The 18,060-nt window shown below is 32.3% G+C and overlaps 1 protein-coding gene and 1 long non-coding RNA gene across 6 annotated transcripts in view; one reads left to right on the top strand and one right to left on the bottom strand.

Annotated features, from left to right (window-relative positions):
* Positions 1-18,060, top strand: part of PTPN12 (protein tyrosine phosphatase non-receptor type 12) — a 90,510-nt gene that overhangs the window by 46,054 nt on the left and 26,396 nt on the right. For all 4 annotated transcript variants that reach the window (XM_036863323.1, XM_036863321.1, XM_036863322.1 and 1 more), the window contains 8 exons: positions 448-543; positions 1,333-1,371; positions 4,086-4,157; positions 7,818-7,877; positions 9,694-9,836; positions 12,619-12,685; positions 15,089-15,166; positions 15,267-15,365. In XM_036863323.1, coding sequence (XP_036719218.1) covers positions 448-543; positions 1,333-1,371; positions 4,086-4,157; positions 7,818-7,877; positions 9,694-9,836; positions 12,619-12,685; positions 15,089-15,166; positions 15,267-15,365 — 654 coding nt within the window. The remainder of the gene's footprint in view (positions 1-447; positions 544-1,332; positions 1,372-4,085; positions 4,158-7,817; positions 7,878-9,693; positions 9,837-12,618; positions 12,686-15,088; positions 15,167-15,266; positions 15,366-18,060) is intronic.
* The window catches only part of LOC118900715, an 81,142-nt gene continuing 67,570 nt past the window's right edge, over positions 4,489-18,060 (bottom strand). For both annotated transcript variants that reach the window (XR_005021213.1, XR_005021211.1), the window contains exon 5: positions 4,489-5,245. This is a non-coding gene — a long non-coding RNA (uncharacterized LOC118900715). The remainder of the gene's footprint in view (positions 5,246-18,060) is intronic.

The raw sequence follows: 18,060 nt of genomic DNA, 5'->3' as shown, positions 1-18,060 counted from the left end.
TGCTTAAAACACTTTAAGTTGAATAAGTAACTAAAGGCAGTTATGGAAGAATCTAGGTAAGAAAGAACTATTAGCTAGTTCTAGTATTATCTTTTAGAATTGATGCATGCTTTTATGTTTCTGCTAGAGTTAGCTTTGTTGACTAGGTACTAAGGCTTTTGTTTTTAATTCCTAGGTAACCAATAATTTTAAAATTAGCACAAGGAGGTTTAATTATGAATACTGTGCATCACGTCTAATAATTACACAAAAGTAGTTAACATTTCATCAGAAGCTGAAGTGAAATATATTTCGCCATGCTTTTATGTACTATTAAAGAAAAATTATTTGGAAATGGTTTAGGTGAAAACAGCAGTATTACTAATAAAATTTGAAAACTTAAAATTTAGGTAAGGAAATATTTTTGTTAATCATAATAAATATGAAATTTGCTTTTAACCCTTTTAGGGTGTTTATGGGCCAAAAGCATATGTGGCAACCCAAGGACCTTTAGCAAATACAGTAATAGATTTTTGGAGGATGATATGGGAGTACAATGTTGTAGTAAGTATTACATGTAATGACATGACTTTTGAGCCATAATGATATGTTAATTATAGCTAATGTTTATTAAAAAACAGCAACTGATGGCTAGGATTTCTCATTAAATTTTGACAAACTTGTTGAAATATTTCAAGAATAGGGTGTGATAATACTTTGAATCTTGTCCTATGTCAGTACTAGTAAGACAACTACCAAATAAGATAGACTGATAGATGAGTGGAGGGAGAGCTATGTGATAAAAACAATTATTGTGAAATGTTAATGGTAGAGAATAGATGGTACCTATACAGAGTTTACTGTAAAATTATTTCAACTTTGCTGTATGTTTGAAATATTACATTATAAAATGTTGGGATGGGTAAGCAAATGTAATAACCTTTATGATCAAAGACAGTTAAATACATTCAACCTTGATAATTTTATTAAATGTATATAAAGTATTGCTATTTTTTTGGGTAAATATCCTGAATGCGTTATTTTAACATTATTTCAAAAGACAGAAATAAGTCTCTAAGCTTCAAAAAATTTAATTCAAATCAAATACATCATGTTATTTGAAGCCAATTTAATTTGTTGATATTTAGTTAGTTAGCCCTTTACTTAGAAGGAATGATCTTGATCATTTCTTTAACTCATACTTTAATATTAAACCTACTTTTTTTTTTGACAGGCCAGGCATACTTTTGCTCAGAATAAAAAATAATTCTTGAAATGTATATTTTATTGAAAAAACAAAATTGTGTTTAACTGATATATTCTTTATCTCATCCCACCCTGACTTCTTTTTAGATCATTGTAATGGCCTGTCGTGAATTTGAGATGGGAAGGGTATGTATAACTATTAACACTTAAAATAATTGTGGAGTATTCTTTTTATTACTTCATTTCTAGGGATATATATTCCTGGTCTTTTATTATACTCTTAGCCCTAGTTTTTAAAATAGTTACTTCTTTTCTTTTTTTGTGTTCTGCAGTTGCTTTTATTTCGTCAAAAGGAGCCACATAATCTCCAAGCCCATAAACTTTTATATTTTATAAATACATTTAATAGATTTTGTACTGTTACTTAGTAGTCTTCAAATATTTAATGGTGGTGTAAGTAGAACACTTTTTATGGATTGAATAAAATTGAGCAATAAAAATGAATTCAATAATTCTGATTAATTTTCATCAATTTACAGCTTGAATATTCTAATTTCTGTCTGCCAATACCACTACATCTTTGTAATTTATCTCCAAAGAGAAGAAAATTCCTTAATCTGAAATTTTTAACATTGGTAAAAACTCTGTCCAAGTGAAATTAGTTTCAAAACTGTTGTGATCTCCTGCAGCATCAATTCCTAAGTCTTCATTTTTAAGTGTGGGCTTCTGTACATGTGAGAAACAAATCAAACAAATTATGTGATGATTTGAAGTTTCCTTATACAAAGGTAGTTCATTAGTTAAAGTAAAAAGTCATTTTAAAGTTGTAAAACTTCTTACTAAAATTTTCAGTAAAGGATATGTTGCATAAAACAAGTTAATACATCTTTCAGTTATGTGAGATGTTATGATGTATAAATCATTGGAAAACTTTATATTTTTACTAGTAATTTTTGTCATTCCGCCCAACCATATCATTTACAAATAGTGGAAGTATTAGCAATATTGGACAGAAAATGAACAGTCTAAGATTAGAAAATGAACAAACTGAGAAAGTAATTAAGTAATTGTAATTACAGTACAAACTGTTAAGTAATTAAGTTATCTGTTTAAGTATTGTCAGTATGTACTTCAGTACCATTACTATTAATCAGTGGTTAGGAAATTTAAATTTCACCTTCCTAATTTTTTTACAGTTACTTTTAAGATTTAGGCTTTGTTTCTCTTCATTCTATTAATAAGCTCACACTGTATATCAGTAATAATACTTGAAAAATTAAGTTGTATTGCATGCAGAAATATTTGAAGCTAATTTTTTTTGATTCATAGTGTTTTGTTAGTAGTCAGTTTTGTTGTTTTGTCAGTTAGGACTATGAATTTATTTGATAACCTTGACTTTGACTTAGAATGTGACCTAATGGAAAGAGCACAGGTAATAAAATCAAACAGACCTACACTTTACTAGCAGTTGGAGCATGGTATATTGAACTGTCCCCTCTGAGCTTCAGCTTCCTCATCTCTGAAATGAATGATAAATTATTATAGATTATGTATATATGATGTTTAACACATAATTTTTGGTATCAATTGTAATTAGTTCATACCTGAAATATAAATATCAATATAATCATTACTCAGTTATTGCTCGTCTGAATGAGGGGCATGTTAGTCACAAGCTTTCATTCTTACTAAGTTAATCTTCTATAAACTTGTTTTCTGTTTCAAGATGTTAAAACTTTACTAGGCAAAACAAGAAAAAAAAACCCTTCAAAATAATTTAATTTTATCATTTTCTATAAACTTCTACTGGGAAATGAAGTTTGTGGCTTTAAGGCTTCTAAAGTATTAATAGTATTTACTCTAAGCTAAACTGACATACTAGGCAGTTCTACTTTGTTGCCCTGAGAGCAGTATTGTCAGCTTACAGTTAATTCTAGCCTATAGGTAACAATTCCACTTACTATATATACGGAACTATGAGAATTTAGTAAGAACTGATGTATTTCCCACTGCCAAAGGTTTATTTTAAGTTAAATTGTCACTTAAAGGGTTTCATTTTATTGGGTCTTGGTAAAATTGCATCATTTCTTGCATCAGAATCACTGGATCTTCTGTAAAGTTAGGCTTTCATTCACTTACCTAAGTTTCTAAAATGATGGGGCTTGATATTAGAAACCAATGAAAATTGAATATTCTACTATATCTATACCTGTTTAAAATGGGAAAGTAAAAGGGGAAACTGTTCGATTACACTTTCTAGAATCTCAAAAGTGGATAGTTTAAATAATACATTATTCTTGTATAGCGTTCCACCAGTGGAACATTTGAAATATACTCTTATTTAGTACTTGAAACAATCATATAAGATAAGGATTATTATTCCCATTTTTTACAGGTAAAGGAACTAAAGGTCAACCAAACAGTAAAATTGCTACTTGCAAAATTCTTCTGATACCAAGTGGAGTGCTCTTTCCACGATGCCACAGATTTTACACTTAACAAGAATTCAGCCAGTTATTATAGAGATTGTCATTTTACAAGCATTAAAACTTGCCTGGCAACTTTTTATACTGAATGGACCTCCTTGTGCCAGGCACTTTTTTTTTAAGCGATTTTTCTTTCCTAGAGGAGGATCTTTGGAGTCTACTCTATATACCAAGCCGGTAGCAATGAACAGTTTATACATTTATGTTAATAAGGTTCTTATGACTAATCTTGGAGAGGTCATGGTAGCCCACCTTTATGGTTAGTTGGGTAGGTCTGAGAGCTCCTAGCTCCTTGCCTATTGATGGCAGTTTTTCTGTTTTCTGGGAAGGAAGAACACCCTGAACACAAAATATTTGTTAAAGTTCAAGTAAAACAAATTGTCAATTATTTACTAACTTTTTTTTGGAAAACAGAAAAAATGTGAGCGCTATTGGCCTTTGTATGGAGAAGACCCTATAACATTTGCACCATTTAAAATTTCTTGTGTAAGTACCTATTTTTATATATATTATTTAATCAGGTAATGAGTATGTTAGACTGATGAGTAATTAAATTATAATATGGTATGAACCTGGTTTTATATAAGCCAAGCCTTCAGTGTTTTCATGTAAATCTACACTTAATAAACAAACATTAATAATAATGTTTGTTTTTATACTGCTTTTAAATTAAGAAGCTTTGAGAATGACTTTTCATAAACGTATAATTTCCTTGTACCTTATTTTGTTAATTCTGTGTTAGTCTTTGTATATAAGTTGATCATAAGTGTTATGTATCTAAGAATAAACAAATAACTGCTTTGAGTGATCTATTTGAAAAGTGGTATAAAGTATTAGTTTCAAATTCAACAAATGAGAAAGATCCTTGATGACTGAAGTATAGTTTATTATGCTAATCTTTCATATCTATGTTACTCTCCCCAGAATTGTTATAATTATGTACAAAGATGGGTTTGAGAACTTCCATCCTGAAAGTAGAGATTGATCTTTTATGGCAGAAAACTTGATTTGAAACTTAAAATATATACCTATTTGATGAGCTGTGGAAGTGAATTAAATTCAAGTTCTAAAACTAACAACACAAATCTGAGAAAATGAATTAAAGAACAAAAACAGTGAAGGAACAACAAAAAAGAAGTAAAATATAAGCTTTAGAATAGAACCAACAATTTGCTTTGGGTGACACATGATGGTGTCTTTTTTAATCACTTGAAAGAAATATATTGTCTTATTTACTCAACTCAAAATACCATGATTAAACATACATGAAAATTAAATAACTTCCCTATATTAGTCACGGTTTTCCAGAGAAACAGAAGCAGTAGGATGTTTACATATATAGAGAAAGAGGTTTATCATAAGGAATTGGCTCACATGATTATGGAGGCTGGCAAGTACAAAATCTGCAGGGGAGGGTGGGCAAGCTGGAGACCCACGAGGAGCTGATGCTTCAGTTTCACGCTGAAGAGTAGCAGCCTGGAGACCGAGAGCTGATAAAATAGTTCTGATCTGAAGGTGGGCAGGCTGAGACCCAGGCAAACTGGTGTTCAGCTCCAGTCCAAAGACAGGTTCTGCTGTAGAACCAAGAAGAGCTAGTGTTAAGATGAAAGCAGTCTCCTGGAGAATTCTCTTACTTGGAGGAGGCTGGTCCTTTTTTTCTATTCAAGGCTTAACTGATTGGATGAGGGCCAGCCACCTTAGAGAGAGCAGTCTGCACTACTCAAAGTCCACGGATTTAAATGTTAATCTCACCCCAAAACTCCCTCACAGGAACGCCAAGAATAACGTATGACCAAGTATCTGAGCACACCATGGCCCAGTCAGGTTGACACATAAAATTAACCATTACATTACCCATCTCATAATTGCTTGTTTTTGACTTTGTTTTCCATGGTTAAGTGAAATATAATTTCTATGATTTTACTCGTCATTGGTGAATTCAAGAAGTCCTTAATTTTATGACTTATTTGTACTTAGGACTTATGAATTCCTCTGATGCTACCAGAAATTTAGTGCTTTCTAGGTTTATGGAGAAAAGGACTCAGACTGTTTTACACAGTCTCCTTTATAAATACAGTGTGATTTTTGTAATGTTAACTGTAACTCATAGTTAAATGGCCTGGATTTAAAGTGTAGTCAATACTCTGAAGTCCTGGTTAGAATTAACTGTTTGTGGATTAAATTTAAAAAATTTAAAAATCCTACTGCATTTCATATTGTTTGGAATGAATAAAAACCAATGCATAACCATATTGTACTCCTGTGAGGGAACACTACCCCCTCACCAGTTCAGAAAGTATTCTACAATATTAAGTCCCTGGACAGTCCAGGAAACCTAGTTCTGTGCAGCATGGTTGTGTTCAACATTTGTAAATTTAAATGTAATACGATAATTGTAATGAATGTCACAGTTCAAGAGACCACATATAGTGATTAATAGTCAACAACAAAACAACTTAAAATTTTTTAACAGTCGGGGATCAGAAATAGTAAGCAACTTACAATAATGAATAGAGAAAAGTAAGAAATAGTTTATAATTTGGAAAAAGATGAATTGACTTTTTGGGTTGGTTTTTCAGTTGCACTAAAAGGTAATTTTAAAAAGTCCTCTTGATAAGAGGTTTGATTTGATTTGTAACAGCTGGTTTGATTTGTCAATGATGGAATTCATGCTGAAGAAGCAAAATTTTTCTTTCAAAATGGAAAGTAATTTGTATGTCATGTGGTTGTTTCAGACAACTCAGGATTCATTATCACTGTTGCAAACAAAAAATCAAATTTATAAGTAGAAAGCAAGGTAGTGAAAATAACCATAGTACGTGACTTGACTATACTTGGCAATCAGAGGGTTTGAGACTGAGACAGGACAGTATCAGTAGCTCTCTTGGTTCGGGGATGAGAAGGAGGGTAAAGTGTTGGTGAACAGTGGACAACGGGCAGGCTGGAGCTCAGTAGCATGTTGCTGCGTGTAACCACTTAGATCAGATAGCAGCACAATGTCCATGGGTCACTCTAGCTCATTGCCTGTTTTGTGAGTGAAGTTTTATTGGAGTACAACCACACCCATTTATTTATATATTTGCCTATCACAACAGCAACATAAAGTAGACAGAGACTTTATGGCCCACAAAGCCAAAAGTATTTATCTCACCCTTTATAGGTGAGAAAAGGTTAAGTCTTGGACCAATGTTTTCATTCGTACTCTTGTTACAATGAAAATAAAAACATACTTTCCTCTTAATGTTATTTTTTTTTTTTAATATTTATTTATTCTGGCTGTGCCGGGTCTTAGTTGAGGCACGTGGGACCTTCATTGCATCATGCAGGCTTCTTAGTTGTGGCATGCAGACTTCTTAGTTGCAACATGCATGCGGGATCTAGTTCCCTGACCAGGGATCAAACCCGGGCCCCCTGCATTGGGAGCGTGGAGTCTTACCCATCGGACCACCAGGGAAGTCCCCTTGCAATGTTACTTGAAAAGTTCAAAATAAATTACTATGGTTTAAAAAATTAAAGCAGGGATAATATTGAATTTTTTAAAATTAATAAAGCAGCATACCCTGTTGCTCTTGACAATTGCTGTCCTACCCTATCTGTAGTTTTAATTAAAAAGGCAAAAAGAATAGTTAGCTTTCTAATATATTGACAAATGATAGTAAGAGACTTTTAAAGTGATTATGTTGTCATCAACCAAAATAATAATTTGGGATTTTGTGAGTGCATCCTTTTCCTTCCACATTAGGCATCCAGTTAATTCAGAGTTGAGTGTTGGGTAGAGAAAATCAAGCTTAATGGAAAGATAAAATGGTTGAAGATGTTTGTAAGTACTAAGGAGTGACATTTTGTTTGTAGGTGTTATTTCTGTTACATGATTCTGGGGATGGTTGTCACTTTGCAAATATTTTGTTGGATGATAGACTCCTAGCTAAGTAATTGGTTAACAGATACTTCTGTTTATAAATAAATAAATAAATAAAACTTAGATAAATTGATGACTTCTAGAATTGTTGTTTTTATAATTATCAGGCATACCTGCAATTTTAAAGATTAATTTCATATTGTGGACTTTAAATATGAGGTTATTGTTTGTTTTGGTATGTTTTGTTTTAATGTTCTACTGACTCACAAGTGTTTCCCTTTACTTAGGAAGCTGAACAAGCAAGAACAGACTACTTCATTAGGACACTCTTACTTGAATTTCAAAATGTAAGTATTTTCCATTTAGAGACAGATTCTAAGGATAGTTTTTAAAGAGAGGATATATATAAATAATATACTATCTTACCTTACATAGTTAAGGAGGTTTGTTGATTTTTTTAGTTATATAAAATAATGAAGAAGAAAATCAGATGTAATATTTTATTATCTTGAGCCTTATGTTTATCAATTAAAGTAATATAATTACTTACTTAGAACAACTTACCCTAAATTAAATTTACTGTATTTGGAATAGTTGGTTTCTTTGCTGCAAATATTTTTCCTCTATTGCAGTAAACAGATTATAGTATTATTTACATAATTATTACCCACTTTTACTAGTTTACAATTTTTTAGAAAGAGACAAGCCACTATTAATGCTGTCTTCATTTAGATATAATTTGTTTTCACTAGAGGCCCATGAGTTTAGTTTCAGAGCTATATAAAATGATAATTTCTCCAGGAAGGAATCAAAGAAAAATCTGATAGACATTAGAGAATGGCTATCAATTCTTCCTCAATTTCTTTGTTATTATCTTAAATTTTAAATCACTATAAGTAATTAAGCTTGGCCATGAAGCTCATCATTCTTCCCCAAACAGTGCATTGTAAGCATACTTAACAACTCCTTACTGTTTATAAGTAGACATGGTTCCAGTACTCTTAGCAACCCCTGACCTGACTAATCATTTCCCTTTAGTTGAGTCAATTATTATCATTTGGTTGCTATTTTTTAATCTATAGTAATAATGATAGGTACCTTACTGAGTTTCAGTATTGTATCAGGCATTTCAATCCTCCTAGCTTCATAGTGGTAGGTACTGTTATCTCTATTGCCCATAGATGAAGATAAAGAATCTTTGAGAAGTTAGGTAGCTTACCTGAAGTTATTCAGTTAATGGCAGAAGTAGAATTTGAATACATTTTACCTGAATTCCAAGCGGTGCTCTTTCTATTAAACATCAGAATAGCCATTCTCAAAACATTCTGATGTCAGGACTCTTACATTCTTAAAAATTGTTGAAGATTCCAAAGAGCTCTTGTTTCTGTGGGTTATATCTTTTAATATTTACTATATTTGAAATTAAAACTGAGAAGTATTTTTAAAAGCATGAATACACAAGCAGACATTCCATTACCTTTCAAAGTGATGACATCATCCTAAATCATATAGCCTTGAAAAGACTGCTGTACACTCATGAGAGAATGAGAATGAAAACGGCAAATAACACCTTAGTATTATTATAAAAGTAGTGTGAAACTCACAGATCCCTTGAAGGGTAGGGAGATGGGTGGCAGCCCACACCATAATTTGAGTAGGTTTGGGTTTGGACAAGTTCATTTCTAATTTTCTTTTTGATTTAGTCTATTAGTCTTCTGATTACAATAGATTCTAAAATAATGCTTATGGTATATTGCTCATCCACTTAATACTGTAGATTAATTAAGTAGTATACATAGTATAATGGTTAAAGTGTAGGTTTTGGAAGTAAGACTGCCTGCTTTCAGATCCCATATCTGTCACTTGCTGTGAAACATTGTGCATGTTATTATTTCTGTCTCAATTTCCTTGCCTATAAAATGAGGATAGTATTAACAATACCTTCCCCATGGTGTTACATGGGGATTAAGTAAATTGTTACATGTGAACCCCTTAGATCAATACTTTATATGTGATAAATGTAGGCTATCTTTTTTTAAGGAAGTGCTAAATATGACTTACATATCTTAGAAATGGCAGAAAAGTGAGATTTGCAGCTTTTCTGTATGCTTTAAAATTTGCAAGTGTATTTTCATAATGGCTGAATTTTTGTTATTCTTGAAGGAATCTCGTAGGCTATATCAGTTTCATTATGTGAACTGGCCAGACCATGATGTTCCCTCATCATTTGATTCTATTCTGGACATGATAAGCTTAATGAGGAAATACCAAGAACATGAAGATGTGCCTATTTGTATTCATTGCAGGTACAAAATAATTTTCTAAATATTTAAATTAAATACTTTGAAATATAGGTGGCATTATAATATGGGTAATGTATGGTATTTTGAAACCTAAATTTTGGAATTTCATTAGATAGGTCATTATATGGGTTTCCAAATAGTAAAATCTATTTGAATCCTGAGGCAGCTTTTCTTCTCTTAATTTTTATTTTACGTTCGATGCTTCTAAAAAACTTAAAACCATAGTACTTATAAAACTACAATTTATCTTTTTAAGTGACTTATATCTGCATTCACATTTGTTATAAAAAGCATCAATAAATGAAATTTTTCAGACTCAGAGATTTACTGGTTAATTAAATAGTTAAAAGATATTAGTGGAAATGGAACACCAAAGATAGTTTTCTTAGCCAGTTGGTTGGATTGTGATGCCTATACTAGTGAAGTGAAAGGGCTGGTTTTTATTTATGGGCCAGAAAGGTGCCTTGCTGATGGAGATGTGGGAATAAGTTAACAATCTGGTTAATTAAAATTATTTTTCTGTAGTTAATTCTGTGGTTAGTTGACTTTTTAATTAAGTAGTTAACTGGTTAAAAAGAAAAAGATCTATTTAATTGTAGAATTAAAAGATAAAGAAATTGCTTTGGCTTAACTTCTTTACAAGTTAGTTGAAATTATTTCCTGTTCTATTAATATTGTCCGGTCAATGTACACAGTTTATAAATCCAATTTGACAGGAAGATTTTCCTTTAAAAAAATAAATTGATCATTTAATATTTTTGAACAACCAAAATAGTATGGCAACTGTAGTGACTTAGATAGCACAAACATAAAAGGAAGGAGTCACTCACAATCCCACTAGAGATGACCATTGTTAAAATTTTAGTGTATGTGCTTTCATTGTGTGTATAGTATTTTTTTTAAGAATGTTTCCCCATTTCATATATTATGTACATCTTTCTAAGTCATATAAATTTTCTTCTGGAATACATTATGACTGCACTGTATTTTATATTTAACCTCCATTTCTTGGCATTTCATTTATTACCCCATTCATTTTCAGCTATTTTAAACAACAATTTAAATATCCAGTGGCCAATCTTCTGGTGAAATCTTTGAACACATCTGTAATTCATTAGAATAGATATCTAAAAGTGGGATTTCTAAGTTAAAGGACATGAACTTTTCCATACTTTTAGTGTATATTTTAAAATTTGTTATCCATAAATTTGATGCTCATTATAATTAAGCATACCACTGCTGGTTTATTTGTGGGAATGCCCATTTCCCCATATTCTTCCCAATACTTTTATCTTTTTGTTTCAGTGTCAGTGTGACAGGCAAGCTTTTTTTTTCTTGGCCATTTATATTCTTTTGTGAATTGCTTGTTTACTTTGCCAGTGATTTTCATCTCAATAATTATACGTTATGAATTCTTTATATATCTTTATATGTTGAAGATGTTAACGTGTAGTCATGTTGTAAGTGCTCTGGTTTTTCATGGTTTTTATTCTGCCTATGTTTTACCATACGTAATTGTGAATATCTTCATTAACGATTTGTGTCCCTTGACATATGCTTAGAAAGTCCTTCCCTAACACAGTAGTGCGTAAAAATACACTTGTAGGTTTTTTAAAACATTATATTTTTAATGCATCTGGAATATTTTTGTGATTAAGATAAAAGGTAAGAATCTAATTTTTGCTTTAACTAACTTTCCCTGTACTATTTATTGAATGGTCTAGTCTTTCCGCTTTAATTGGAGAATCCACCATTATGTAATAAATACTTAAATATACTCAAATCTGTTTCTGAATTTTCTATTGTGTTGCATTGATCTGGTTTTCTTTGTCTCTGTAATATCACACTTTTAACCATCAAGTTTTAAATATATATCGTTTAGCCCTAGTAACTGTTAACTCCAAAATTTTAGAAATGTTCTGATGTGTGGAATTGACAAATGTATCAGTGGTTTAAAATTAATATTATTGTTTATTGTTAAGAGCTTTTTAAAAACCATACTAAGTTGCTTATAATGTACTTTATCAGGAATTCTTAGATTACATGTTTAACAAACTACTGATACTTCTAAAAGTTTCAAAATATGCATTAAAGTGCTGCCCAACTTTTTTTCTGCCTAAAATTATTCCAGTGATGTCAGGAACATCTTTAATTACTCATAGTGATTCTCAATCCTTAGGTGCATATGCCTCCCTCTAGCTGAAAATCAGTTGCTTTAAAGTATTTCTGTCATATTTTAAAATAACTAACCTGTGGTATTTTACTTTACATTCTCCAGGTTCTATTAGTTCTTCAGGAGATTAGAGAGCATTAGTGGCTTTTGTTTCTTTGGTGAAATCACTGCTGGTGTTCAAACCAGTTTCTAGGGCTTGCAGCATTCTTCGTCTTTCCTATACCTTTTGCAATTGAAATGATGTAGTTTTCTCCTCTACTCTAAAGCACCAGAGCCATCTAGAACATAGTATAAATTTATATCTGCAAGGTATTTTGTTAGCTAGACAAGGTTTTCTGAGGTAGACAGACTTTCAAAGTGAAGGCTTCTAGGTATTCTGTGAGTTACTTTTGGAAGTTCCTTAAATTAAATGAAAACAAGATATAAATCTTAATGTTAAGGATGTTTGCCATGCACACGCTATAAGTTGTAGTTTGTTTACTAAATAAGTAGAATTTTGTCAGATTTCTTAAATGATTTTTTGCTTCTGAATATTAACATGTCCACCCACATTTACTTAACGGTTCTTTTATCACAAAAATCAAATTGTTTTTTCAAATTTTATATCTACAGTGCAGGCTGTGGAAGAACAGGTGCCATTTGTGCCATAGATTATACGTGGAATTTACTAAAAGCTGGGGTAAGAATAATTTTTATGTATCATTATATCTAATTGATCTGTTATGATTTTCAAACTTGATGATTAATTGCAGTAAATTATAGCATATGTTTTGTTATACATGTTACTTTTTTAGAAGTAGCTTTGCTATGTAAGAGATAAAGGCAGTGAAAGGTATAAATGATGCATATTACCTTGAGGTAATACACTGGGCAGCAAGATAAACATATTGTCATCCATTTGTTCTGGATGAATTAATACCTACATTAGGCATGTAAACTCTGCATTGACTTTTCCAAATACAGCACTCTTGTTGCCTTTTATATTTATTCTATGTATAAGTATAATCAATTCAGTAAATATTTATGCCTAACTGGAAACATTATATAGTATGGTGGTTAAGAATGCTAACTGCAGCCAAACTTCCCAGATTAAAATTCTGGCTCTCTCATTTACTAGCTGTGGGATCTTGGTTGATTTACTTAATCTCATTGTGCCACAATTTCTTTATCTGAAAATGGGAATCATAATGTTAATAACTCAAAGAATTAAATAAGTTCTTAAGAAAGTTTGTAAAGTTCCTCAGTACTATGTGTGACATGTAGCAAGTGCTAAATTTAATGTTCGTTTCTCTTACTATCCCTGGTATTATTGTTGCTACCAGTACTATTTCCAAGAAATTGGGTTTGATACTATGGAGGATATAAAGACATAGCCCTCATTACAGATTTGAAAAGCACAAGTCTCCTCATTGTATGTAGATTTGGTTTATTTGCTGGTTCTATAGTATGTTTATTTTCTATGCATTAGGGAGAAGCTTTTATTCTTCATAGCTTTATAGTTTCTATGAATTTGTCAATCTATGTCATATAAAATAGGAATAATAAAATATTTAGTTTCTTTTTCCTTCTTTCTTCCTTCTATCCTTTATTTCCCTGCCTTCGTTCCATTTTTCACTTAGGGAATATTTAATTGTTTTTAAAATTTATTTATTTTATTTATTTACTTTTGGCTGCGTTGGGTCTTCATCGCTGCATGCGGGCTTTCTCTAGTTGCAGTGAGCAGGCTTCTCATTGCAGTGGCTTCTCTTGTTGCGGAGCACGGGCTCTAGGCATGTGGGCTTCAGTAGTTGTGGCGCGCAGGCTCAGTAGTTGTGGCGCACGGGCTTAGTTGCTCCACGGCATGTGGGATCTTCCCGGAGCAGGGCTCGAACCCGTGTCCCCTGCATTGGCAGGCAGACTCCCAACCACTGTGCCACCAGGGAAGCCCCGGAATATTTAAATTTTAAATAGTTTTTCAAAAAGCCCTCTGTTAAATTTTATTTTTGTATTCCCCCTAAACAAATCATCTCCTAACACTTGTATGAAAATTTTTAAGTGAACAAAAATGCTAGATTTTAACACATTTTAACATAAAAGTCAAAGATTAAAATTGGGGTGGGAAGAGGCATTTGGTTGAACACTAGCAAAGAAACATCTTGTCATTTCGAAAGCTGTGTATTTTGAACACAGTTCCCATTTGATTGAGTTTGACGTAACATAAATATAATCTTAAGCCTTAGTTTAGGAATTGATATAAAACTCTTCTGGTGTATATAAAGACTCCCAAGCGGTGAACCTGGAAATCATGTTTAACTCTTCTCTCTTCTTTATCACTCCAAAATATTCTTGTTGATCACCAAGTTCTAGTAATTCTGCCTCAGAAATGTGCCTTAAATCTACCTTTCTGTTTTTCTGGACTGCTTCAGTAAGCCTCCACCAGTTTCTCCCCTTTTCACTCTGTCATCTTCCCTGCTACAAAAGTTACCCAAATATCAGATCTGCTCATGTCATGGCTGCCTGTTGCAGTAGTTGTAATTCCAGATGTACAAACGAATTGTCTAGGATGTTTCACAGTCTCCAGAGATGTAGCTCTCTTAGCTGGTCATTAAGTAGCCAGCCCAGGAAACACTGGCCTATAGAATGAGTTCAGACTCTATTATGTTTGCAGTCTGATGCCAAGTAGCCTTATCTTTTCTCCTCCTTTGAATTGCTCTCCTTCTTTCAGTCTTTTAGTCAGTTTTATCTACATCAAGGTTCTCAATTCCCCAAATAGATTATACATTTAATCCGCCATGCTTATGTATATTTCACTTTTCACTCACACACCAGAGTTAGTCACAGCATGTTTATTCCCACTGTACTGCAACCATACGTTGGCTGGACATATTTATTTGTTCACATATCTAGCTCACTAGCTTGAGTGCTGAGTGTCAAGATTAGTTCTTGACTAAGCACAGTCTCTGATATATGATAGATAGTGCTCAATAAATTTTCAGTTACCCAGCACATATATAAGCTCTGTGTGAAAAGCTGAGTTGAAGACTATTTTACTGTTTTTTCTGAACAGTTGTCCAGAGTTCATGTTTTAAATTCTTTGTTTTAGAAAATACCAGAGGAATTTAATGTTTTCAACTTAATACAAGAAATGAGAACACAGAGGCATTCTGCAGTACAAACTAAGGTATAGTTTTTTGTTTCACTTTATAAACTATATTTTTATAAATGCCTTCTTATTTTTTTTAATGTCTTTTCCCTTGTTTATCGTTTCATCTCCCTAATAGGAGCAGTATGAGCTTGTTCATAGAGCTATCGCCCAACTGTTTGAAAAACAGCTACAACTATATGAAATTCATGGAGCCCAGAAAATTGCTGATGGAGTGGTAGGTATTCTTCACCTATTAATTTTAGAAAACTTTTACTTTTTACCAAGATGTGATATTTAGCTTTTTAATTGCCATCTTGTGTTTTATCTGAGAATATCCGTTACAGTAATTATTTTTATTTAACTTTGATTTTTTAACTCCTTTCCTTCTTCCTCTTTGAATCTCTATTGTGATATATAATGACTCCAGTACAAGTTAAATAATATTCTAAGTAAAATATAGTTATGAATGTAGATCTCAGTCAAAAGTTATATAATTCAATATTGTTTCAAGTGTAAATTACTTTTAACAAATCAACTGCATTTTTCTCTCTCCCCTTCCATCCAACCAAAGTAATTCTGAGTTGATTCTACATGAATTTTATTTTGTTCTTGGTCATGATGATATAAAGCTTTGTCATTATTTTGTACATGCTTTTTAATTATGTAGAAATATAGGACCATAATTAAGTCCCTTTGGGGCTTGTTTTAGTTCACTGTTATTTTAGCGTTAGAATTTATTGGATATTCAAAGTTTTGACCTGACAAAAATACTCTTTTCTCACAGCGTTCTCATTTCTGTCTCTTTTTAAAGTATTTCTCTTATCTCCTCTATATATCTTCTTATCCTTGAAGGTATCGGGCTGTTTTTTTGGATGAATTTCTTTACATCTTTATTATTGAATCTAAGATGACTATCGCATGATAAACCAATTTAGCTCCAATAACTGAAGTAAAATGAGGAAATTAGTGGCAAAATTTATAACCGCTGTTTTTCTTTTCCCCCTTTGTATGGTTTTGGTAATTTCCCAGACTATTTGAAATTTCTTGGTGTTACAAATGAGAGATTTGTTAACCAAATGCTTACATCAGTGTGTTAAAATAATCTAATATTAATCCATGGGTTTTTGGGACAGTGTATTTCCTTTATTAGACAGGTGATAGTTTCAGATTTTTAAGATTCATATATGTGACCTCATTCTTATTTCCTTTGTTAACACAGAAATCATTTTGCAACTATGCCTCATATATTATCACCTCTGTTTTCCCTTTAGTTTAACTAAAGCCTGTTATAACCTGTGCTCAATGAAGCCAAGTATTTTATAATATAGAATAGAATGCATATATATTACTGTGTATAATTTTATCTAAATTGAGACTCCTTTAATGTTTCAAAAAGCTAAATAGGCTACTTTTTCTTTAAACGTTAATTGAAAAATATTTGTTTTTTTCCATAAATGCAATATTAATTTCAAAGTTAAGGTTTTTATACTTCAGAGTTATACCATTTCCTTATTTCTAGAAGTGAAAAAGTTTTTTAATGTGTAGAAAATTTTTTCTTTTTTTAAAATTAATTTTTATTGGAGTATAGTTGCTTTACAATGTTGTGTTTCTGCTGTACAGCAAAGTGAATCAGCTAGAAAAATTTTTAATTAATTTTTATTGAGATATAATTGACATGTAACATGTTACTTTCAGGTGTACAACATAGTGATTCAATATTTGCATATATTGTGCAGTTATCACTACAATAAGTCTAGTTAACATCCATCATCATACATAGTTACAGAATTTTTTTTTTCTTGTGGAGAGAACTTTTAAGATTTACTCTTAGGAATCTTCAAATATAAAATACAGTATTATTAACTGTAGTCACCAAACTGTACATTATAGCCTGTGACTTACTTATTTTATAACTGGAAGTTTGCAACTTTTGACCCTGTTTCACCCACTTTGGGCCCCACCACCAATACCACCTCTGGCAAGCACCAATCTGTTCTCTGTATATACGAGTTCCGTTTTTTGTTTTTTTTGTTTTTTTAATTTTATTTATTTATTTATGGCTGTGTTGGGTCTTCGTTTCTGTGTGAGGGCTTTCTCTAGTTGCGGCGAGAGGGGGCCACTCTTCATCGCGGTGCGCGGGCCTCTCACTGTCGTGGCCTCTCTTGTTGCGGAGCACAGGCTCCAGACGCGCAGGCTCAGTAGTTTTGGCTCACGGGCCTAGTTGCTCCGTGGCATGTGGGATCTTCCCAGACCAGGGCTCGAACCCGTGTCCCCTGCATTGGCAGGCAGATTCTCAACCACTGCGCCGCCAGGGAAGCCCCCGTTTTTTGTTTTTTGATTCCACATATGAGATCATACAGCATTTGTCTTTTCTCTGACTTAGTTCACTTGGTGTAATGCCCTCAAGTTCCATTCATGTTGTTGCAAATGGCAAGGTTTTATTCTTTTTTATGGCTGAATAATATTCCTCTGTGTGTGTGTGTGTGTGTGTGTGTACACACTACATTTTCTTTTTTTTTTTTTAATACCACATTTTCTTTATCTGTTCATCAGTGCACAGTTAGGTTGTAAATGATGCTGCAGTGAACATGGGGGTACATGTATCTTTTCGAGTTAGTGTTTTTGTTTTCTTCAGATAAATATGCATAAATGGAATTGCTGGATCATATGGTAGTTCTATTTTTAATTTTTTGAGGAACCTCCATGCTGTTTTGTATAGTGGCTGCACCAATTTGCATTTCCACCAACAATACACAAAGGTTCCCTTTTCTTTACATCCTCTTCAACACTTTTTTCTTGTCTTTTTGATAATAGCCATTTTGACAGGTGTGAGGTCTCATTGTGGTTTTGATTTGCATTTCCCTGAAGGTTAGTAATGTTGTGCACCTTTTCATGTACCTGTTGGCCATCTGGATGTCTTTTTGGAAAAA

This window comes from Balaenoptera musculus, chromosome 9 (assembly GCF_009873245.2).
Source record: "Balaenoptera musculus isolate JJ_BM4_2016_0621 chromosome 9, mBalMus1.pri.v3, whole genome shotgun sequence".
NCBI lineage: Eukaryota > Metazoa > Chordata > Mammalia > Artiodactyla > Balaenopteridae > Balaenoptera > Balaenoptera musculus.
The sequence above is the reverse complement of the archived record's forward strand: the minus strand, read 5'-3'. Positions and strand labels throughout refer to the sequence as shown.